We start from the raw sequence: 25100 nt of genomic DNA on the forward strand, positions 1-25100 counted from the left end.
AAAGAAATACTGGTTCTAAAACCATTTTGAATATTTCAGAAAACTGGCCTAGGATACACCACCCAGAAGCGACTTACTACTTTTTTCCTTTCTGTGTCAGAACTGAAATGCTAACCACAATCATTTCTTTCTTCACAGGTTCTTCTTGAAATTTTTCCTCAAATGTAACCAAAATTGCCTAAAGAATGCCGGAAACCCACGTGATATGCGGAGATTCCAGGTGGGTCTGTCTTATCTTTCTCAAATCTCAATAATGACATAAATATCAGGAGAGAGAGAGAGAGAGAGAGAGAGAGAGAGAGAGAGAGAGAGAGAGAGAGAGAGAGAGAGAGAGAGAGAGAGAAAGACTGAGGCAGAATATAGAGAGTACGGTTGTTTCCCCAGAGTGGAGAGCAGGTGAAGTTCCTAGTCCCTCAGGTCTCTGCTGTCTAGGAGTTGTTGTTTTTATTAGAGAAGAATTGGGACCACACCACCTGTGTGTGCTGGTTGAGCCAAGGGTGGCTTCCAGAATGGACTCACAGGCTTACACTACTGCAGGTTAAGTGAACTACACAGAAACAATGAATTCTTTGCCTATAAGTTTACAACTGGAAAGCTGGTACCTAAGAGCTTTGTTCTGTTTTTAGAATTTACTACCTTCTTCCTCTCTCTCTGTTCTTCTATCCTTGGAAATTGTTAGTAGCAATTATCATTAAAAATGGACCCCTTAAGAAGCAGGGTATTTCTAGACTGACAGGGGTGACAGTTCTGTTTCAGAAATGTCCTTGTGCGGCTCATGTAAATGTCCTGAAGCATCCATCCAATCTGCCACCATTAAAAGCATGAGTGGTATGCTAACCTCACATAATTATACATTTTCTAAAGGAAAAAGAACGTGAGAACAAACGTGTTAACTTCTGAGACACAGAATGGGAGTTGGGTTTTAGTAAAGGTGGCTAAGTTCTAGGTAGGTGCTTCTCAAACTGGAAAGTCAAGAATCCCCTGGGGATCTTGTTAAAATGCTAATTGAGGTCTGGGGGGAGGGGGTGCAGAAATTCTACATTTCTAACAAGCTCCCTAGTGATGCCAATGCCATGGCCATGCTTGAGTAGCAAGGTACTAGCCCCCTCCCGTGTTGCTCTCTGTCTAATTTTATGGCTAACTCATTTGCATGGCCAATGTTAAATTTCCCATCAGAATCATGACCCACATAGGTATGGCCATAAGGTCTGTATGGTGCTTATAGTATACGTTTAGGTATAGTCAGCTTTAAGTAGATTGAAATGTATGATCTCTGAGAAGCTCTTGAAAATTTTTAACTGCACAGTCTCTGATGGAGAAAGGGAAGGGATGATTCTGAGCATTGATTCTTGAATGTCAAGATCTCTTAATCTCTCAGATGATTGTTTTTTAAAGGGGTGAGACTTATTGGTCTCATGAAAAAATGAATTCAGTGAAAAAAAGAAGACATTCTCTCCTGAGATCTGAAGCATTTCTCTAAAATCATTTTGGCCTTGCCAACTTTTGTCTTAACAGAGATGAATGGGGGAGAATCCCTAAATTCCTAGTTTCCCAGAAAATGTTTCTCCTGGCTAGATTCGGATCCCATTTTGGTAGACTTGGTCACCCTCATTCCCACACAGGACTTTTTGGGTTGCGTTGGAGTCACCTTTAAGGGCAAAACAACACATATGATGCCACTAAGTGTGTGTTGCTAAGTGTCTTAAAACGTGGGGGTGAATTTTAGTATAAACTGTTTGGTAGTTTGCTTTGACCTTGAGAGGAGCCATATATCTCGTTTGAACAAGCTTGGGTTAGAAACGAAGCATCTCCAGGCACAAACCAATTCATATCTGAGAGACATGTCTAATGGCTTTTGAATACCAGGATCAACTTTGCTGTGTTTCTCAGGGAAGCAGAGCTAGAGATGGACTTTGGTGACATTGGGAGCCTAAAGAAAGAGCATTTGTGTAAGACTTCTGGGGACTTGTTTGTCCTCATAGGACCTGCTAGTAAAATGTCTGAAAGCCTTGAATTATAGGAATGTAGCTCTTATGTGAGATGAGAAACCAATTCAGTCTGGTATTTTTGAGACTAGAAAGTTCTACTTTTCAGACAAAAGAGTTACTTTTTGTTTAATAGAAGGCCTACTGAGATGAGGAGATATGAGTTAGATTTCCGGAAAGCCTCAGTTTCCTCAACTGTAAAATAGAGTAAAAATGATGATTCTGCTTATTTTACAACATATGAAGAAAAGACAGCATTTTGCATGCATATGTAATTTATAAATGATAAAATAAAATGTAAGCCTTTGGAGAAAATACTTGCAGTAAACTAAAGCTGGGTCATTATTTCAGTACAGGGTTTCTCCAATTTGGGCACAATTCACATTTTAGACTGGTTAATCCTTTGTGGGGAGTGAGGGGTGGGGTTGGGGGAATGGTATGTCCTGTGTTTGTAGTATGTTTGCAGTTGTCACTGGCCTCTACCACTAGATGCCAGTAGAGATACTCCCCTCCCCCCAGTCATGACAAACCAAGATGTCTCCAGGCCTTGTCAAATGTCCCCTGGTTGGGGTGGGAGTGCAAAATTGTTGCTGGTTGAGAATCACTGGTTCAATCCTATACTTGATGATCTCCGGTGGACTCTCCTCGGGAAAGTGCTTTTATCTCAAAGAGCACACTCTTTGTCTAGGCATGAGAGCTGCCTGACACACGTCATACTATCCTTCAAATACATAATGCTTTATCTGAACCATGGCAATGCTCTTTCCTATGATTCTCCAACTGGTCCTAAAGTAGGGGGATGTGTCTCAATAGGGGCAGCTACCTTGGCCACCACAGAGTCAGTGTTTGAGTTGAAGAAGAGCTGTATCTCTTTCTATCAGCAATGACAAATTCCTTACTGCATCTCAGATTTAACCTGCTTTGTTCCATCACTTACTCGTTCCTTCCTGGCAGATGATGGAAGGAGCCTATGACAGAATGCATACTGACTCCTTTAGTTTTGTATCTGTGTATGGTTATACATTTTATGAATTATCATTTTATGCAATTAGCACATGGTCTTATGCATGTAGGCACATGGGTATTTATGCAATCAGAGAATGGATGAATTGCCTCAATAGAATTCAATTAAAACTTCACATATCGCCAGCACCGGTTTGGCTCAGTGGATAGAGCGTCGGCCTGTGGACTGAAGGGTCCCGGGTTCGATTCCGGTCAAGGGCATGTGCCTTGGTTGCGGGCACATCCCCAGTGGGGGGTGTGCAGGAGGCAGCTGATCGATGTTTCTCTCTCATCGATGTTTCTAACTCTCTATTCCTCTCCCTTCCTCTCTGTAAAAAATCAATAAAATATATTAAAAAAACAACAAAAAACTTCACATATCTCTTATTCAACCTTTCCATTTTTTTCCTCCAGTCTTGTTTCTTTGCATCATTTCATGCTGGTAGCCACACCATCCTTCTTGAATCCTTCTTTTTCCTTGGATTCCATAACAACATTCATTCATTCTCAGCTCCTCCTAAGAGATGCTCTTGTCTGCTCTCCTATGAATGCCGGTGTTCTCCAAATTTCCTTTTCAGATACAGAACTCTTTTCACTGTATAGGATCTCTGAGTATCTTCTCTACCCCCAGCACCTTAACCACTTTTTCGACACTGAGAATTCTTGAGTCAGGTTCCTCGAGACATGATATCCCATTTCAGACCTAGCTACCAGCTGCCTGCTGGATATTTCCAGGAACTTCAATGCATTGAGCCCCCAAACTCAATATTTTTATTTATTTATTTTTTTCCCTTGTGCTGGTGTCCAAGCTGGTTTCTCTTCCTATGTTCCCTGTCTTGGTTTGTTCCTAACTGCGTCAAGTACTGGGGAGAGAACTATGTATATGTGTCTATATCAGTGTGTTCCATATACATGTGTATAATTATACATGTCCCTGTGTGTACCTTAATGTACATTTATGGACATGGGCCATAATGATGATGATAAAGCTAACATTTATTGGGTATTGATGTGAGAGATATTATGCTAAGCATTTTACATGAATTATCATATTTATCTTCACAATATCCCTGTTGGGAATGTGTAAATGTGGATTATGGATTTTACAGATGAGGAAACTGAGGCTTAGAGAAGGTAAGCAAGTTGCCCGAAGTCACACATCTATTAAGTATTGAGGCAGTCTGACTCAAATGTTATCTAAGGTTGTGGAACTATAAAGAACTTGTCCAGAGTCTGTTGGCAGGTACCAAATGAGACAATAAGGAGGTCTCCCAACATCTGAGAGCCACAGTGGCTACCCACAAATATGTGCTGGACTCCCAGCAAAGCTAAGGAGGGGTTTTCAAAAGAGACATTTGCCCTAATAGAACCTAAAGATACTATCTGGATGAAGAACATTGGAACAGCACCAAAGTTTGCCAAGCAGAGGGTAGAATTGTGTGGAGGGGGAGAAACCTGAGCCTTGTTTCTGAACAGAGCTACAGTGTTGGTTAATTTGTAATTGTATGAACTTTAGGAAAAGAAGCTGTTATTCAGAAGACTGCCTGAGCTTCACATAAGCGGTAGAGTTTTAGGCCAGTTCTCTAGGGTGAGACGGACCCCTTACCCAGATGGAGCCTGAGTAAAGCGGCCCCTCAGTGTAAAGTGGCATCTCAGATTACTCTGTTAAGAATTCTTACTGAAGTTCCCAGATCTTAGGAGTTAACCAGGAGAGGGAGGTTTAGTCTTCCCCGAAGCTATCCTGGCTGATAGAGATGCGTTAGGAGACAGTGGTCAGATGCTTCCTATGAACAAGACTTATAATTTCCATCATTTTTCTCATAGCACACTAAGTGGGAAGCTGGTTTCAAATATTTTTACTAGTATGTTGCTGCTGCCTCCAAGGGGGAGTGAGAGAGTGTCTTTTTGGGCATGAGAAAACTGGTGTACTCTTTATATCTCCCTGTGGCTTTTCCCAGTTATATTGAAAATCTGAGACCTGGAGAATCTGATTGAAAATTCGCTCTCCTGCCTACTAAGTGGGCTCTTCCCAATTGTCATGGGTGCTCTTTTTCTCTCACCCATTTTATCTGCTTGCCAGGCCAGTCTGATCTTCATACAGCTGTGCCTAGCGCTTCTCCTCTGAACAGCAATCAGGGTCCTGTGTAGGTGACTGTGGAGGATACAAGAAAGGTTGTTGATCTCTTGACATGTAAAGACATTCTGTCAAGCAAACTCAGCCACACAGCGGCAGAGCTTCTGGTGTGTAAACAGAGACTGCTTAATTACACAGGTCATGTCAATTAGTGTGACCTTAGTGTTTTCAAGAAATTAATCACTTTCCCCTGAGCTCAAGTATGTTCATACATTAAGGCAGTATGGAATAAACCTTGTAGAAAATCTGGTATAATCTTTTTTTTTTTTTTTTTTTTTTTTTTTTTTTTTACAATGGATGTTTTCTTTTGAAATCCCTAGGCTGTGGTTAGGGTAACAAACTTGCTTAGATACAACAGTGGATATAGGCTTCATTCAGTTCTGGTAGGGGAGGGGAGTTGGGGAGAGGGTGGGGCGTAAGCTAGGGATGGCAACAGCTCATGACAGGGGGAAACTCACTGTGACTAAATGAGCCTGTTTCTTTATCTTGACACTAAAAAGATGCTAATGTCACAGGCCTGTGTTAAAACCATGTCACGGGGCTGGTTTTTAACTGACAGGAGCTAGACAAGTCAAGGTTAAGATTTAAATCCTTATCAATAGCATTTCTTGTTGGGGCTGGCAGAATGAGGATGGAGAGGGGAGGAACAAGAATTGGGTACAAGCTGTCATCACAGTCGACACCGTAATACTGGAAGGCTGCGAAGTAAAGTGTACATTTCCAAATCCATCTTATCTCTTCAACTAAGTTTTTCCAGAGGCTATAAAACTATATCTATGTATAAATGTTAGCCCTATGACTACCTACGAATATAAATGTAAGATGTATTCATTCATTCATTCACTCATTCATGTCTGCATGCACTTAGTGGTATTTATTGATGTGGTAGGTAGTGAGTGTATTGTGATGAATAAGAAAGGCAGAGTGTTTGTTCTAATGAAACTGGTATTCTAGGTGGGGTCTATTACTTAGGGTAATACTAGCTGCTGTAACAAATAGATCAAAGAACACATAATGGCTCATGTACAAGAAAAGGTTACTTCTTGCTCATATAATGGTATAAGGCAGGTGTTGTTGGTGAGTGGATCTTGTTCAGGGAGTGATATGGGGACTTGGGCTCCTTTTTGTTTTGTGTCTCCACTGCCCTTTAGGTTCTAGTTGTCTCCATCCACCCAGCTGAAGGCTATAGGGGGCATGGAGAGGGCACATGGACTTCTTAAAAGTCCAGGCTAAGAAATGACTCTTGTCACATCTGCTCACATTCCCTGGCTGGGAGTCTGTCACATGGCCATCCTATCTAATAATAGACAAACATGGTAATTAACTGTAACTTCGCTACCCTTCCCATTGGCTAATCAGGGCGATATGCAAATGAACTGCCAACCAAGATGGCGGCCGACAGCCAGGCAGCTGAAGCAAACAGGAGGCTTGCTTGCTCCAGTGATGGAGGAAGCCAATGTTCCCCTCCTGCCGCTGCCAGCCTCTGAGCTGCACTCTAAGAAACAATGTTGCAATTATAGAAGCTAAACAAACCCAGATACTTGCTTTCAGCCAGCTTCGGCCTCAGAGCTTAGAGCAGCAGTGATGGCAACAATGTTTCAATTATAGAAGCTAAACAAACCCAGATACCTGCTTTCAGCCAGCGCAGCCTCAGAGCTGGAGCCAGGCCTCAGAGCTGGAGCTGGCTTTCAGCTCCAGTGACAGCTATAGAAGGTAAATAAATACCAGAATAATAATAATAATAATAATAATAAAACAACAGAAAAAAAGGAGAGGCTGGGAGCTTCAGTTGCCCGCCAGCCTGAAAATGGCCCTCAGCCCCTCACCCAGACTGGCCAGGCACACCAGTGGGGACCCCCACCCTGATCCGGGACACCCTTCAGGGAAAACCGGCCGGCCCCACCTGTGCACCAGGCCTCTATCCTATATAGTAAAAGGGTAATATGCAAACTGACCCTAACAGCAGAAAGACTGGGAATGACTGGTCACTATGACACACACTGACCACCAGGGGGCAGATGCTCAGTGCAAGAGCTGCCCTCTGGTGGTCAGGGCGCTCTCACATGGGAGGAGCTCTGCTTAGCCACAAGCCAGGCTGATGGCTGCCAGTACAGCGGTGGTGGTGGGAGCCTCTCCTGCCTCCTCAGCAGCGCTAAGGATGTCCGACTGCAGGTTAGGCCTGCTCCCCGCTGGCAAGTGGACATCCCCCGAGGGCTGCCGGGCTGCCAGAGGAATGTCTGATTGCCAGCTTAGACCCAATCCCTCGGGGAGCGGGCCTAAGCCAGCAGGTGGTCATCCCCTGAGTGGTCCCAGACTGTGAGAGGGCACAGGCTGGGCTGAGGGGCCCCCCATCTCCCCCAAATTTGTGCACTGGGCCTCTAGTATATAATAAGCAAGTGCGGCCTGCAAATGCCTAGTCATACAGCCTGAGAAAAGAGAAAATGGATGTACGCTGAACAATTACCATCAGCTTCCACATGTGTACAAATTTATAATTGCAAATCATTAAAAATTGTAATTATTGCTGTAAAGAAAATTAAACAGGATATTACAAGAGAGAATAACAGTGTGGGGTGGGCAATGGGAATCTACTTTAAAGTGGGTGACCAGGGAAAGCTTGTGGGGAGATAACATTGATGCTCAGAGCTAAAGTATAAGAATAATTGTCCTGGGAAGTGCCAGAAGAATAATTTGTCCAGAGCAAAGAGAACAGCAAGCGGAATTCATGTTTATCTGAGGGGACGAGTAATCGTCCCTCACTTCTTAGTCATTCAGAGTGGAGGATAGAATATACAAGAAGAAACCACCAGGTTGTGCATCCAAAATTCCCACCAGAAATGTGTGTTCTCTTTAAAATGATGACATGGGAAGCGACATTAAAAGGCAACTCTCTGCCCTTTTTTGGGTGGATGAATTCTATACATTATGGAGGACCCTTGTTATTTATTCAGAAACCCACAGAAACTCTGAATCAATATGTCATAGGGTATCATTAGAGGATTCTTAAAATACATGCCCAACCTCTGCACTTTTGGTCTGCTTGGAAAGGCACTTAAATAAAGGCAAAAATATTCTCATCCCTTTTCCTTCTCTCCCACTGTCCCCCACCCCCTGCCTCATATTGTTTTGACAAACAGCACATTTTGCAATTAAATTCTTTACCAAACAGAATGCTAGGGGCCCAGGCTGCAATCACTCTGCTCATACGGAATAATTTCAAGATGTACCACGCTGATTAATTATACTGAAAGCAGCTCTAATGATAGTTTCTGAATCCAGGATTAATTCACAGAACATGGTAAATACAAATGGCGGATTTTCAACCTGATATATTAAACCATTACGGCTTATTGGGCAAATATGTGTCTTGGCATGAGCCTTCTGCTGGGGCTCGGCAGAAAATATGCATCAGTGAGAAGGAATCCTTATGAGCTGGATTTGTTGAGTGGTAGCTCTGCACTTAGAGGAAATAAATTCCTACGTGAAGTATAGCTGCTATTGAAAAAATGTAAAATGCATGAAAAGATAGATATGAAAGTGTTCAGTTTGATCAGTGTTGCCAATGGATATTGGTTGTGAGAATGCCAATACTTATCGAGACTTCCCAACAAAAGATATTATTATATGCTTTCACTTTTTCACTTGTAACTTTTATAGAGCTTTTAGTATGTGTGAGACCCTGTAGGACTCAGTGTTTTACATGTATTATCTGACTTTTTTTCCCCCCCTATCGCTCTTTTCCTTGTTACTTTGCTCCAAACAAGCACATTGGCCTTTCTTCTCTTCCTTCATTTCTCTTTCCCAAATATACTGACCTCATTCCTGCTTCAGGGTCTTCGCACTGACTGTTGCCTCTCCCTGGGAAATTTTCTCACTTCATGGATTGGCTGAATGCTTCTTATTTACTCAGATTTCAGCTAAAATGTCCACTCCTCAGCTAAAATGTCCACTCCTCAGGGAGGCCTTCCTTAATCACTCAATCAACAGTAAGTAGCACACCCATTTAGGCATCCCCCTCCCCATTTTATTTTCTTCTTATAACTTTTCATATTCCAAAATTTGCTTTCATTGCTTATTTACTTATTGTCTAAAAACCCTGCTCTGCCCCTGCTAAGAACTAAGCTCTTTGTGGGCAAATACTTCATCTGTCTTGTTCATTGCTACTTCTCCAATACATGGAATAATGCCTGGCAAATAGTAGGCCCATAACTTATTCCTATGATTAAGTGACTTACCTAAGGTTACAAACTAATAAGTCATAAACTTGGTTGGGGTTCAAACTCAGGAATGCCTGACCCTGGAATTGGAGTTGTTGACCAATATGCTATTTTCTTCCAATTTCAACATCCATGTGCCATAACCCGTTGGTAGAGAGCACACAAGGCAATTCTGTATGTGTTGGCTCACTGCTGCTTAAAACGGCCAGTGTACACGTAATTGGAGAGCACCAGTTACATGCCAATGACACCGTCAGGAGTCATCAAAAGTATCCTGACCCAGAGAGAGAAAAACACGGTTCAGGTCACCAATGAACTTTTTATGTGTAGCACGTGTCACAGTTCAGGAGACAGAAACTGAGTCTAGTTCCCAAGGATCCAAGTTAGTTTCACATAATTATCTGAGGATTTAAAAACATCCATCCTTGTCTTATTCTTAAAAGAAGAGAGAGTTTTTGCCTTGAGCCTTAAAGTGTGGATTTAATTCAGTTACTCACTGCGTATTCTAGCAGTTTCACTCTGTTACATCCTGTAGGTTCATGTGTCCTCCATAATTTTTAATGACTTATTTGGGATCTTTCAACCAGATAGAAGCTAGCAATCAGGCAGGTTTTAGAGAATATCTTATTTCATATCAGTGAAGGATATTTTAAAGGACAAAGTTAATGAAGGCCTTACTACTGCAGACCATTTTTGTGTAAAAATTACTTAAAGTGTAGTCAGTCACGTAGGCACCAGAGGTGTTCACTGGAAGATACCAGGGGAGTCAGAGGGGAGAGACCTGAAGCCAGAAGAATGTATGGAGAGGCCAGAGGCTACTGTGGGTGAGAACTGGACCTGAAATCTGGAAGTTTCCCTCCAGGCTTGCCTCTGCTGTGAACTTGTCCTATGACCTTGAGGATGTTTTTAAACCTTTCGGGGCCTCAGTTTTGCTATCTGTAAAAGGAAGTGTTGGGCAAATTTGTGGTATCATAACTCCTGAGAATCTCTTTTGTCATTTTGGTTTATGAACCTTATGTGATGACATATTTTCCAACCTAATGGCCTTTATGGAGTAAAATTCCCCCTCTCTATTTTAAAATAATTGAAGCCATGTGAACCTACCAACTCAGAGCTTCTCGTCTGCATGAGATAACCAGTCTTTCCATATGGAGATGATCTGATCCATGTCAACAAAAGGAAATCACGGAATGCTTTAGTGACAGCCTTGCTGTGGCTGCACTTAGGATTCTCTCTCTGCAGTCTTGTCTCCTTTGGAAGCCACTAGATTGGCTGATCTCTTGGGTCTCTTGTGACTAACATTCGAGGAGTCTCTAATAAGTGGTTCAGCAGACAGCTGGGTGGAGAATGTGGGCTGTGTGGGGTGGAGGGCAGACGTTTGAAGGAATAGAGTTCATTTTATAGAGCAGTTTTAGGTTTACAGAAAAATGAGGGGAAAGCACAAAGAGTTCCCATAGACTCCCTCAATTCCCCCTCCCCTGTTTCTCCTAACATCTTATATTAGTGAATACATTTGTTACAGTTCATATACTAATATTGGTACGTTATAGTCAACTAAAGCCTTTCGTTTGTACTAGGGTTCACTTTTTATGTTATGTAGCCCATGGATTTGGACAAATGCAGAATGTTATATATCCACAATTCAAGTATGATTTATAATATTCCACTGTCCTAAAATCCCCTATGTTCCACCTATTCGTCCTTCCCTCCCACCTCCCAAAATCCTGAGGGTCACTGATCTTTATACTGTCACCATAGTTTTGCCTTTTCCAGAAGGTCATATAGTTGGAACCATACAGTATATAGTCCTTCCAGATTGGCTGCATTCATTTAGCAATATGCATTTAAGGTTTTCCTTCATGTCTTTTCATGGCTTGATAGCTCATTTCTTTTTATTGCTGTTTAATATTCCTTTCTATGGATTACCAGTTTTGTATATCCTTTCACCTATTGAAAGACATCTTGATTGCTAATGCCTTTCATTTAGGTCAATTTTTATTGAAATAATTGTAGATTCACACACAGTTGTATGAAATAATATAGAGTGATCCTGTGTGCCCTTTACCTAGTCCTCAATAGTAATATTTTGCAAAACTATAGTACAATATCACATTGTGCTATATAGTATTCATACAGAATATGAACATTGATACATCCACCAATCTTATTCACATTTTTCTAGTTTTACATGTGGTCATTTGCATGTGTATGTGTTTATAGCTCTATATAATTTTATGATGTATAGGTGTGTGTGCCTATCACCACAGTCAAGATATTGGGTATTTCCATCACCACAAGGGTCCCTCTGTTATGCTTTAATGGTAGCCACACCATTCCCTCTGTCCCTAACCTTTGGCTAACACTCATGTGTTCTCCTTTTCTAAAATTTTGCTATTTCAGGAATGTTAAGGAGATGGAATCATGCAGTGTATTAGTTTGCTATAGCTTCCATAAAAAATACCACAGACTGTGTGGCTTAAAAATGGAAATATATTTTCTCACAGTTTGGGAGGCTAGAAGTCCAAGATCAAGGTGTGAGCAGGGTTGGTTTTCTCTGAGACCTCTCTCCTTGGCTTGCAAATGTTCGCCTTCTCACTGTGTCCTCACATGGTCTTTTCTCTTTGCTCTCACATCCCTGGTGTCTCTCTGTGTGTCCAAATTTCTTCTTCTCAGATTGGATTAAGGCCCATCCTGAAGGCCTCATTTTAACGTGATCACCTCTCTAAAGGCCCTATTTCCAAGTATGTTCACATTCTGAGGTACTGAGAGTTAGGACTTCAACATATGAATTTTGGGGGCGAGGGAACACAATTCAGACCATAATATGCAATGTGCAACCTTTGGTATTGGCTACTTCCACTTGCTGTATTTCCCTGGAGATTCATCCAGGAGTATCAATAGTTTGTTTCTTTTTATTGCCGACTGTTAGTCCCTGAATGTTGCTTAATGCCTTTTTATTTCATGTGCTTAAAGCCAATGCATTCAATACTTTCTGTTAGGGGCCCTAAACTAATGCAAACATAGAATAAGCTAAACTCAGAGACAAGTAAGCCATATAAAACCAACTTTAACATTAATTCCCTTGCACCAGATTACTATATATCAGCATTGAAAACCAAAATATATAATTTTTAAAAAAATAATCATTTAAAATTAATTCACATAAGTGATGATTTTTTGGAGGGAGGTATTTACTATCAAGATACTCTAAATTTAAATATTAAAGATATTGTTAGGGTCTTACCTTTGCTCTGACTCCACACTTATTGTAGAAGTGTTTAAAGATACAGATCTCAATTCTTTGGGGCCTTTGGTCCTCCCACAGGAGCTGCTACTTCTGTTAATGTGACCTTCCACCCATGACTAAATTTAGCTGCTTGTGTCTTTTTGAAAATCTGCTCATGAGACAGAGATTATGCTTCATGAATTTCTGATAATATAGTTGGGACATATGCAGCCTCCTGCCTGGTACGAAGGGAAGAGGGCCAGCCTGAGGAATGGCAGTGAAGAAATGCCAACTAACAACAAAATTCCCAGAGAACCCCTCATTCCAATGAAGTATTAGAAACACCAGGCTGAATTGATCAGCTGTCTAATTTACAGACTGTTTTTAAAGCAGTAAGCTTTCACTGAGTTTCAAGCCCAGAGTGTAACAGGCTGAGATGTAGATGAGATCTAGAAAGCAAAGTTACAGAAATCAGTGAGACCTTGCAATTCACAAGAGGCCTAAGTTATATAATTATGTGTTGTGAGCACAAAGGTCTTTAAAAATGGTTTCACTGTTAGACTGATAAAAGAGTAGACATGGAAGAAATACTTTCTGTATCTTTTATTTGAAATAGCAGTTTGTGCTGGTTCCTTTTCGTGGCCCAGCATGTCCTCTCAAACTTTTTTTGAGCATCACAAACATCTTTAAAAGCAACAGGTATACAACTACTATTATCGGTGCTTGCTAATTGTTCAGTATGAACCAGGAACCATACTAGGCACTTTACATAATGTCGACCCCACAGTAACGTTGTGTGTTGGCCACTATGATTATTTCCATGTGAGATTCAGGGACACTAGGGCTCTGAGAGGTTAAGTTAAAGTCATATCCACTAGGAAAGCTTGGGAATCAAGAATCAAAATTTGTGTGTTGATTTTTTTCTAATTCTAAATAGAGGAGAGTACTAGTAAATAGCAAAAATAATAAGCTTTAGCGGTATCTAGATCCAGGATATAGCAGAGAAGATTCTGAACCACCAAGATGAGCCAAGAAATTGAAAATGTCTATGTAAAATCTTCAGAGTCTGTGGGCAGCTGCAGACTTCTCTCCTGCCCTTTATATTCCCTCACGCTGCGTACCTTCACCTAGAAGGTTGAACCCTGGTACATGCTGGGTGTTCATCAGCACATCTTTGGATTGCCATCTTAAAAGGGTATGCCCCTTTATCCAATAGAAATTTGATTCCAGAAAATATACATGTACACAACCCTAAACATGTCCACTTAGCCAATACTTATTTCAGGAGATATAACTTGGGCATCCTAGTGAGTAAATTGGCACAATTTATTTCAAAACCATTCTACAGCAGCGTTGCCCAACAGAACATTCTGCAATGATGCTCATGTTCTCTATCTGCCCTCTAGCGTGTGACTACTGACCACTTGAAATGTGGCCATGATGACTCAGGAACAATGGAACTTTACATTTAAATAGCCATCAGTGTGGTTACTGTATTGGGCAGTGCAATTCTAGAGACTAAAGATTTAACTCTAGCAGCTATCATAAAATTCTGACTAGACCTGTTCCTCATACTCCCTTCATGTCGTTCCCTGGGCGGGAGAATGAAGAAGTGGGTAGAAAGGGAAGGGGTGGTCGAGTCCAAACGTAAAGTCATTTTCCATGTTTATCTGTCCCAAATTCAAGCTGTGCTTTGTTGACAAAATTTGGGAAGGTTGCAGATTTGGCAGGCCTGTCTGTCCCCTTGCCTGCATGAATGTGTCAGCACCTCATTAATCTTGGGTTAAACTATAAAGGCCCTTTTCCCTCCTACCATGGGCCTATTTTTTAAAGGACACTTCAGTGCCCTTTTGCATTTCACAGTGAGATTTTTAAAAAATTTATAACTTGCTCTGTGGATTAATTTAAGCCTATATTTTACTTAAATATATCCTGATCGTTTCCAAATTGAAATGAGAGAAATTATTTTGGGGATATAGGGGAGTTTAAATGTATTGTGCCGTGGGTTTCTGAGGAACATATTGGATGTTTATATCCTAGAAATTAAAAGCATGAGGAATCTCTGTGTTATCTTTCTCCAATTTAATGAACCTTTCAATGAAATGATTTTATCACACATGTGGTCTTGGTGATTCTTCTCTTTCCAAGAAAAAGACATAGAGGGTGTAATGTTTTTTTTTTTTCTTAACAGTTTTTGTCCAATGTAAGAAGGAGATGAAATGTCTTTAAACAATACTGGGTATTTTAAGCCTGAAGCCTGTAGTGCTTTGTCTTACAGGTGCATGGCGAATTGTCATTGCTTTTTTTTTCTCAAGACAGACATCGAGAATAACCACTTTCTGTATTTCCTGGCACTGGAAACAGTTACCGTTTGGGATTCCTTTTATAGTTTCTTCAGCTAACGACTCCAGTGACCACTCAATTGTGGTCTCGTAGTAAATCAAAATTTCTTTGAAAGAGTCAGCTCTGTTATATAATTGTAGATGTCCTGCGAAGTCATCTCCCTAACTAAAAAGAAAGGCGTATTTCCGTTGCCTCAAATAATACGGACTCTGCCACCACACATAATATTCTTTGAAATGAAAAGAATAGGCCGTTTTCTCCTCCTCCTCCTCCTCCTCCTCCTCCTCCTCCTCCTCCTCCTCATTTTAAAGTAGCCTACAATTGATGAGACATACACACGAGCTTCAGGCTGTGTCAGATCTGGTTGGTCAATTGTGAAGAAAGAGAAAACCAAGCTGCACACTGCTCCTTCAGACTTACCTCCTCCCTTGAATGACTTGCCCTAGCTAGGATTCAAGGTGACTAGGGAGAATGCTCTCAATGGTCTACTTTGCGTTTTAATACAATAGAGTTAAAAATAAAGCCAGGGCATGGCCTAGCTCCTGCTGAGAGTTAAAGTGAGGGCCCTGAGGAGGATTTAGGAGACCCCATGGAAGCCCTCCCTGGGAGGCAGCATGACCATGGGCCCATGTCCTTCCTTCTGCCTCTGGGTCTGACAGACACCAGGGGCTTTGTATAAGGAGCAGGGCCTCAAGTGAGGGTCTAGAAGAAAAAACACCAATCAAATCAGCCCAGCCCCATGATTCTATGGAAGCAGTGTGTGCACAGCCCACAGTTCATTGCCACCTTTGAGGCAGGGGGGAAGGAAATTCGCCATATTTTGCCAGGAGGCTTTTAGGTCAAAGTGAGGAGCAGGGGAACTTTTAAGTTTGATGGGTGTTGATGGGTGTAGGGGTCCACACAGGGGACCACTTTGTCAGGCAGGGCCGACAATCTGCAGGCACAGGCCAAGGCACAGCACTTTCCCCTCTGCCCAAATCAGGTGACGAAACTGCCCTGTTGCCCAAGACTCTAGAATGCAGTGCCCACTTTGGCCAACTCAGAGCAAAGGCTTCCCCAGGAATGGGGGCCTTGGTGCGTGCCAATTCTTGTAAAGCATTTCACCTCCTCAGAAGCTAATGCCTCTCAAAACCAAGAACAATTAAAGCTCCAGTCTTTCTAAGCAACTGGGGAATTGAGCAAAATAAATCAGAAACCCTCAGCTTGGCTCTGGAGGCTCGCCTCATTATGAGAGCAGATCTATTAGCCCTCTTGCCATTGTCTTTCATTTCTCAAGTGAGGTGATTCTAATTAAATTAATCTGCATGTCAATCTATCGGTGATCAATCAAAGAGCCTGAGGTCCCCCCTATGCTGCAGGGTGCTTGCGGCTGACAGGGGCTGATAATGGAGGAAGAAATAAACTGTCGAGCAAAGTTAATTAGTCAACATAATAGGTGGATTAAATGGGAGCCAGCTGATTGCTGTTTCCCATGTCAGAGCACGAGGTGGGAGCTGAAGCTGCAATTACAGACAATTATTATATTTGGTTGTAAGAGGTCGCATGAATAAACATATCTCTGTGGGTTTCAGTTTTAATCCTCTTCCCCATTTAATATAAGGAGAAGTGTAGGTCATTTCTTCTCATTGTTTTAGTCAAAATTCTCTGAGAAAACACCTTTCCGACAAACTGAGTTCAGAATCAGTTTATAAGGTGGCCAGGGTATGTGAATTGTACCCTGGCCCCATGTCACCATTTGGGGGTAGGAGGGATCTTTGAAACACAGACCTAAGACCCTTCTTGAACAGAGATTTTTTTTGGCGGGGGGCGGGGAGGGGGGCGGGGGGGGGGAGTAGTGGTGATGGTGGAGATGGTGGCAAAGGGGGCTTTGGTCCAGTTAACTGAACGAATGTAGGAAGAAAAAAGTACAAGAATCCCCTTAAAAACAGTCAGGAGAGCAAGCTGCATCCCAGCTCTCCCTAAAACCTCTCTTTTTCTTTTCTCTATCCTCTTAACCCTGACACAGGGGAAGGAGGGGGAAGAGGGGGATATTTTAAAGATTCAAAAGATTTTTTATTTGCATGATCAACTGTGATATCTGCTTCAGTGTCTAAACTGAAGGGTAATTTAGGTGAAACACAACCACCCTTGTGTAAAAAAATATGCTAATAAAGATCCTCTTGTTAAAATTATGGTTAACAGTGTACCTTCTGCTGTATAACTATAAACTGTGCAATTTTACTTAAAACTGCATCAAAAGCGTTCCATGCCAAAGACCCGCTCATCAATAGCTCCTCTTGTTAGAGTTGTACAGCATAAGCACCAGTTATTATGTGAAATCGCGATGCAATTTTCTTCAGCTCCCAGCTGTTATTTATTTAACTTGAGTTTATTACCCTCCGTGCTTTTATATTAAAATGTTCATTCATCTCTCTCTTCTGTCTCCAGGTCGTGGTGTCTACGACAGTCAATGTGGATGGCCATGTCCTGGCAGTCTCTGATAACATGTTTGTCCACAATAACTCCAAGCATGGGCGGAGGGCTCGGAGGCTTGACCCCTCGGAAGGTACGCCCTCTTATCTGGAACATGGTAGGCGAATCATTTTCATTGGTTGGCATTGTTACCTTTAACTGTGAATTTATTTTGGTTTCTTTCTTCCAACTCCACCACATTTTCTACCCCATTTCAAATTTCCCAATGTCCTGTTGAAGAATGTGGATGCTGAGTAGTTAAAGACAGGAAGATATCTTTGAGTCTTGCCCTTGCCTATTGCACAGTTTTCTACCCTGGAAATTGGTTGATATATCTTTCCTTTTTGTTGAGACAGAAGGAGACCTGGATTGCTGCTTTATTTTAAGCTTCCACTTAACTGACAAATAAAAGCCAAAGCAGGATCACAAAAATCATGACACATTTTGAGCTTACAGTTGACTTGGTTGTACAATGAACTCCATCCTCCTTGCAATACTGATGGTGTATCGCTGTGACTACATATTTAACTGCATTTGGAGATAAAATCCAAAGGCTGGGTTGGAGGCACTATCTGAATATGCAGCCTGAACTAAATGTTTCTCCCATGCCCTGTGCAGACCCCTTCCCTCATCACCACGTGGCAGAGCCTACTTTCAGTACGTAGCCTTTGGTGGGGAGAAATCACATTTGTCTTGAATTTATGGCTAATCAGTTGTGCCTTCAAGTGAACTGGAGGAAACCAGATAAAAATTAAATGAAGAAAAGTGAATGCCACTCAAAAGAACCATGGCCCAACTGAGTATATATGTGAATGTTTCAGCACTACATGCATATGTAACGTATTATCCATACTTCCATCTGTCCATCTATCCATTATCAATGCAACATCTATCCATTCATCTTCTCATTCCATCCATCTCTCTGTCCATCCATTCATTTGTCTATCATCCACCTGTCCATTCATCCATCCACCCATCCCTCCATTCATCCATCCGTCAATACACTCATCTTTCATCCATCCATCCATCCATCCATCCATCCATCCAAGAAACAGTGACTGAGTTGAGTCTACTGGGTACCAATCACCATGCTAGATTTTCGCCATCTCCTCAAATTAAACTCTTAACTCATTTCCCGACTTCACTTTCCAGCTTGCTAGATCAGCAGGATTCTTTGTAAAACACTACCATACAAATGAACACTGATGGCCTGACTCTTCCATGGGCGTGAGCAGTCCATGATGTAGTTCACAGGTAGAAACTCCCTTTCCTGCCAGCATCCCACTTGAATGAACACACCATTATCATCATCCTTTGCCTGATTTTATTTGCCTGTGCTTATGGAATACACAAACTGTGCTTTTTATTAATTAGCCAGATGTAACACTTTTAGAAAGGATTCTTCACTACATCTAGTTTTACAGTCTTTTTAAGGTAAACCATCATCTTTCAAAAGCTGTTACTTTATGGTTTCATTAGTGCTGAGATGGATGGATATTACTTTTTGAGGAGGCCATTTGAAACACTTGCTCATGATTACATTCACAGTTCCATTTCTGTACTTAAAATTATTCTGATCCTCACTTTACAGTATTATTGCCTTCTTAATACCTTTGGAGTCACTTAAGACATTGTATGACTGGAGATGTTTAGGTAAAAGGAAGGAGGAAAAGATACATAAATACTAGTGGGCACAACTTGGAGAGCTCTGGCTTAAAAGCTGAAGTCTTGTCTGTGACTGTGACTGGTTAGTTACTGTCCTGTCTGGGACACACTTGACTGTCACTTTGAAATGTGCCAGTCATGGGTTCACAGTTTCAAAATGTGCTCCAAGTACAGACCTCACTCAGCTCCCATTCCTGCCCTTGGGAAGCTGGGAGACAGCACAGGATGCCAGGCCAATCGTCCCTCCACCGAAAAAACCAACACAAACAGCAGAAAACAACCAGATAGAAAGGACGCCTCTTGGTGTGGAGGCCAGAAACATTATTTTGCATCATGATGTGTTGGAAAGAGTCTGACAATTGGCGTCAGGGAACCTAAATTAAATTTGTAGTTTCACCTCTACCCTTGGTGTGACCTTGGACAAGTTACCTTACCTTTTGGGATCCTTAGTTTGCTTCTTAGCAAAACAAAGGTGATGATCTTCAGGGTGGGGGATGTAATGTGTACCTTGGCTTGGGGCAGGTCACATACACAGGGGAAGTGGGCTGGGTGGAGACTGCGGAACAAGAGATGTGCTCCACCGCCCCGGCCCCAGGCAGTTGTCACCAAGGGGAGTGAAAGCCCATTGGGGCTAGATGTTCCATTTTGGCAAGACTCCTAATTTTTAATTGTTGGTAACTAATTACAAAATTTTAAACCCTGGAGAGAGAAGTGGAGGTAAAAGTCACCTAGGAGGACTATAGCCATGGGCTAATGATTTGGAATCTCTGTGCTTCCTTCCTAGCTCAAATATTTTTATTTCTAGGCATACACATTAATATTTTAGTGGTGATATTGTATTATTCTAAGTTTTTAATTTTTAAAATCCTCACCTGAGGATATGTTTTTATTGATTTTTAGAGTGGAAGGAAGGGAGGGAATGAGAGAAAGAGAAACATCGATGTGAGAGAAACATCAATGGGTCACCTCCCATTCGCACCCTGACTAGGGATGGAATCTGCAGTCTAGATAAGTACCCTGACTGGGACTCAAACCCGCAACCTTTTGGTGTATGGGACGACGCTTTAATCAACTGAGCCACCCGGCCAGGGCTATTTTATGTTTTAAAGACAACATTTTATTTCTCTTCTTCAGTTTACCAGTCCACAACTGGCCATGTTATTATTAGCATATGATTCAAGAAAATGATGACATTTCACTATTTATTAATGGTTAATCATCGTTGGAGATGTGGGTATGTCCTACCTCCTTCAGCTAGGGGGCCTCCCGCTCCCCAAAGCCTTACTTCACTTCTCTCCAGAAGATTCAAAGGGTAGACAGCTCCTTAAGGTTCTTAGTAACAACAGTGCCCTGGAAATCTGCTTCTTTGTAGAATTAATCAATCAACCACACATAACCACCCACTCATGTGGACACTTCAAGTTGATAGCTACATAAATATCTACTCAGCAAAGGGTGACGATGGGCTCTTTCATGGGTGGTGTGTGGGTGTGGACCTATGATGCTAACTCATGTTGATTTGGGGTATGGTAATACTTTATCTGGCCATTGAAAAATCCTATTTGAAATTGCCCTTTTTAAGACTTACAGAACCACACCCCCCTCCTTGGCCCCTCCACTCTCATACCCCCACCTCCAGCAGCTACTGCACAGTGAGACAACCAGTATTTTCGCCTCTAAGGTGACCTGTAGGAGCCTTTGTTTTCCCTCATTCTGGGCTTTTCACCATCTCGTTTACAGGTAGCCTGACTTATTTTGAGCTGCGGCACATCTCTATTTATATCCTGTGTGTCAGACAGTTGGAGGAAAGTTCCCTTTCATGGCTCAAATCTTTCTGTGAATGAGAGAAAGAGAGACCATGCTTCACACTCATGCAGTCTCCCTGTGTGACCCACACACTCACAACCCTTGTGCTCACATAACTGTCCCTGTATTTCAAGTAAAAGAGTTGACAAAGGCAAATTTATTTCCTGGAATCTTGTGTGATCCACAGAGGGTGACTGAATCCCTGCTTGCTGAAGCTGTTGGTAACTGCTCTCACCCTCTTTTTCCTCATTCATAAATACTGAGATGTTCTTTGCTGGGTATTTGTGGGAGAGTTTAGGTAGTGAGGTTTCCTCCTTAAGCAATAGCTTTATGGGAGAGGTATGCTTGGGGAGACAGGCAGCCTCAGGACGTCACTGCTCTTAGAGTTCTGATTTTTGAAAAAGTGCAGACATAGGGCCAAAGACACTGAATTGTTGACCCATGGTTGTGTACAGCTCCGGCTTGTGTGCCTGCCCTGTCTCCCCCAACTTGGGCAAATTCCTGGGACTGTGCACTGGGGATCTTCAAAGGGCTTTGCGAGTATTGATATTGCCCTTGTTCTCCTGACTTTCAGGTTGTGTTTACTTGGGTTTAAGGCCAATTGTGGTATTAGTTTCTTTATACTCTCCACCCCCATGGCAAAATGTGGTGCCCTCACAAAGCTATAGTGCAGGGACCCTGTGAGCTTGCACGAGCTAACACTTTATTACCTAATGATCTAATATGCAACAAGGCAAAGAGTTGGTGCTCATCATCCTGACATCGGTGCCGGGAGAAGTGACTAAATTGCTTTATGTACCATTAGCGCTCGCAGCTGTGGTGAACTCACCGGCAGCGTTTATGCAAATACCAGTGAAGATACTCTGGTGGCTTTGTCAGGAAGCCGTCTGACAAGCAGTTCAAATGCTCATTTTTTTAGGGGACTTAAAAATTTTGATGTGCATGTGTTTTTCTCACTTCCTTTTTTTCTTCTCTCCACTCTCCCCCCTTTATGGACTATTTATTGGAGGACTTTCCTGATCACTGGGGAAGTCTGAGAGGGTAGGGAGCCATGCCTTGTCCCTGACTGGGGTTAAGGCCCCAGTCAGCTATTCTTCAGATTTAGGGATATTTATTATTGTTGTGTATTTGTACTATCTTCATATTTATTTTAAAAATAAGTAGATCTGTGATTAATCAAGAGTTTTTAGAAGATGAACATTTTAATGTTCATGAGTTCTGACCTGAGGCCCTACTTGGTTTCTTGGCTCAAATACAGATGCTTTAAAATACCCCTACTTTTTAAAAATGGAAAACGATAGACATTTAGCTTTTGTGGGCATCAGATACGAATGAATTGAATGTCCCTTCAAAGTAATTATACAGATTGAGATGTGAAGTATGCTTGTGCCAGAACCCCAAAATAAACAGAATCAAAACAAAAGTGGGGTTTGGTCAAACGGAAAGTACTTGTAGAAGAGAGTGGTGACACAATCACCGGGCCTTCTCCATGCTATGGTTATGGTGTTAGAGAAACAGAATCCCATTTGCCCCACCACCAGTTAGCTCTGACCTTTCCACTGCAGTGTCCCCTCCCAGCTGTCCCTGACAACATGGTGTTATTCTTGCTCTTTAGCATTTGACCTTCTTTAATCCTTTTGCTCCAGACAGCAGCAGTGTTTGCTTCCGTTGCTTGCCCCTGGGTATCCAGTCCCATTGCCTCCTGGTGCCCAGCTGCACTTAAATTTGTTGTTTTATGGACATGGAGAAAGATGGGTCAGGCCTGGAGATTACTCTTTGGGAGACAGCATAGAGCTTCCAACAGAACGGAGTGGCCTCCTCTTCTCCCCTCTGTGTAACGAGGCCCTAAGAAGGAGCCAGTGAATCTCAGTTGGGTCTATTAGAAGTAGCATCCACCTGTCTGACTGGAGAGCTGGATTCTGGTCCTGACTCTGCCATTAACTAGCTGGGTGACTCTGGGAAGCCCACTTTGCTTCCGTGGCCTCAGTTTTGTATGTTTCCAATGAGACCTGGGTTGGGTCATCTTTAGACCTCCTTTTAGTATGCCCATTTTTGGGGTGTTCTGAACGGAAGCATTGACACTTTCCTAGTCTGATACCTATTTCAGGAGATGCCTTTGGAGAGACAGGACTTCAGGAGAACAGAGAAATCCCCTGGTTATTTCTAGGTTAGCCCTTCCTTTGGATCTTTAGCCAGAGAATAAGGTGTCAGCAACAGTGAACTTCAAATCATTCCTTCACCCATTCATTCACACTAAGCATCCACTACATGCCATACACTAAGCTAGGTACAGTAGCCCAAGGCAGATACAGTCCCTGTCTCCACAGAATTTATGATGTAAATAGAGAAGAAAGACATTAAGCAAAACTTCTAACTAACTCCTTAGAGTTGTGCATAAAAGAGGGCCCACAAGAGGAGTGAGGAAGAGTGAGGTGTCGGGGAAGCCTTTCTATGAGGAAATCACATTTATGTCCAAACCTAAGAGATGAAGAAGTCTTCACCAGGCAAAGGGGACAGAAACAAATTTCCAGGCAGGGAGAACAGCATTTAAAAGGCTGTTTTGCTTAAGTGAGTTCAAGGCACCAAAAGAGACAGGGATGGCTCCTGCTGCTCCAGGGATGGCAGGAGAGGAGGCTGGGCTGGCTGCCGAGGGCCAGGTCACGCAGGCCCACGTAGGATGCTCAGGCCCTGGTTGTGGCAGTTGTGAAATGGTGGTGGTGGTGGGGGGGGGCCGGTGGGGGTGGTGGGGAGGCACCAACCAAGCAGGGCTTTGATGAACTCAGTTGTAATTACATGAACTGCTTCTGTGCCATGAGAGCCCAGGGCAAGATTGCTCTGAGTTGCTTATAACTTTGCCCTTCCCTGCCAGCCTCTGGAAGCTCACCAGGGAGTTGGCTGTGCCTTGAAGCCGTCCCCCTGATCACTTCTCATTCCATCAACAGTGCATGTGTTCAAAATAGGAAGAAAGTCAAACATTTGAGGGTTCTTTTTCTAGATGGTTTTGGCTTATGAATTCACTATTTTTTTATAATTAGCTTAGAAAGAGTTTACCTATTGACTTCTTTTTGAACTTGTAGAGACCTTTATTTATTTATTTATTTATTTATTTATTTTTAAGGCTTGCTATTATTTGACCTAGGAAATGTAAATTACTTGTCTGATCCCAAAATTAAAATGGGATGAGTGGAAATAAACCAAACAACAAAAAGAGATGCACCCTCCCAAATTTCTCTCCTCTCCCACCATGGTCAATGGCCGAGTCACAGCACATGCTGAGTGAAGAGCCATTCAAGCATGGAGGCCATGAAACAGATCTCCTGGAGACCCAGAGAGGGGATGCAACCAGCTCAGGCTCACATAGCTACTTTCTGTCAAAAGCCGTTTAGTGCTCTCTGCACTTGTCATGGTGTGCTGGCTGGCAAGTATGAATTTCAGGGGTTGCACAACTAAAAGGTCATTTGGTTACACAGGATGTTGGAGAACTGGGGTTCCACCCCTGATGCCTGTGCAGTCCAGGTTGGCCTAGGCTTGCAGGTGTCTCTGGGATTCCAAAGATCATAAGGAGGTTGTCTGTAAAATCTCTCCAGCCTCCTGACAGAAACGCACCTTCAGATCCCACAGGCAGAGGATGAGGGACCCAGAGCTTTACACTTAGAGTTTCAGTGAGAACTCCAGTCAGGCCCCCTTTGGCAAGAGCATTTTGGTGCAGGGTCCAAAGTTAAGTAGAAAAATAGAGCAGCAATTTTTTTATTTTTGTTACCAAGGGTGGCATATTACATCTTATCAATTGATTTTCCTACTTGAGAAAGCAAGACAGATGCAAGAACAGCACATTAAGGTTAAGAATATCCAGATGTGTCACAAAGCAGAGCATGACGGCCCCAGATTTTCAAGCATCAAATCAGGCCTTTTGCTTTGAGCGGTGGGGAACATGTCTTTTGTCTTCCCTCACCATGGAAAGGACTCGGCAAGAAGTCAAGATAATGAACAAGAATCTAAGTGAAGACTGACCCATTACCTGAGTAATCCATAAAGCAGGTAACGCCAGAAATCACAACACTGGGAACTTGGTAGCCAGCAAGCTCTCAGTGTCAGGCAGATTAAACAGTGCATGAGCCATGGGTCACTGAGAAGCAGGTAGTCCACGTTATCCTTGTTTGAATATGACACCACCAACAGCATTGGTGACAAAGGAGAAACAGTGCTCAGACTTTGCTGTCTGGCTTAATGATGATCAGGCCAGGTAGCAATATGTATTATTAGTGCTATTA

General features: G+C 42.4%; 1 protein-coding gene across 10 annotated transcripts in view; it reads left to right on the forward strand.

Annotated features, from left to right (window-relative positions):
• The window catches only part of EBF1 (EBF transcription factor 1), a 391060-nt gene that overhangs the window by 243574 nt on the left and 122386 nt on the right, over positions 1-25100 (forward strand). For 6 of the 10 annotated variants that reach the window (XR_004968347.1, XR_004968348.1, XM_036314278.1 and 3 more), the window contains exons 7-8: positions 139-220; positions 17335-17476. Coding sequence is in view for 8 of the 10 variants with exons in the window: in XM_036314278.1 (XP_036170171.1) it covers positions 139-220; positions 17335-17476 (224 nt within the window). In the remaining 2 variants the exon portion in view is untranslated. The remainder of the gene's footprint in view (positions 1-138; positions 221-17334; positions 17477-25100) is intronic. The other 4 variants (XM_036314280.1, XM_036314284.1, XM_036314281.1 and 1 more) reach the window with 1 other exon arrangement.

Source organism: Myotis myotis, unplaced genomic scaffold (genome assembly GCF_014108235.1).
Source record: "Myotis myotis isolate mMyoMyo1 unplaced genomic scaffold, mMyoMyo1.p scaffold_m19_p_6, whole genome shotgun sequence".
In the NCBI taxonomy this organism is placed as follows: Eukaryota; Metazoa; Chordata; class Mammalia; order Chiroptera; family Vespertilionidae; genus Myotis; species Myotis myotis.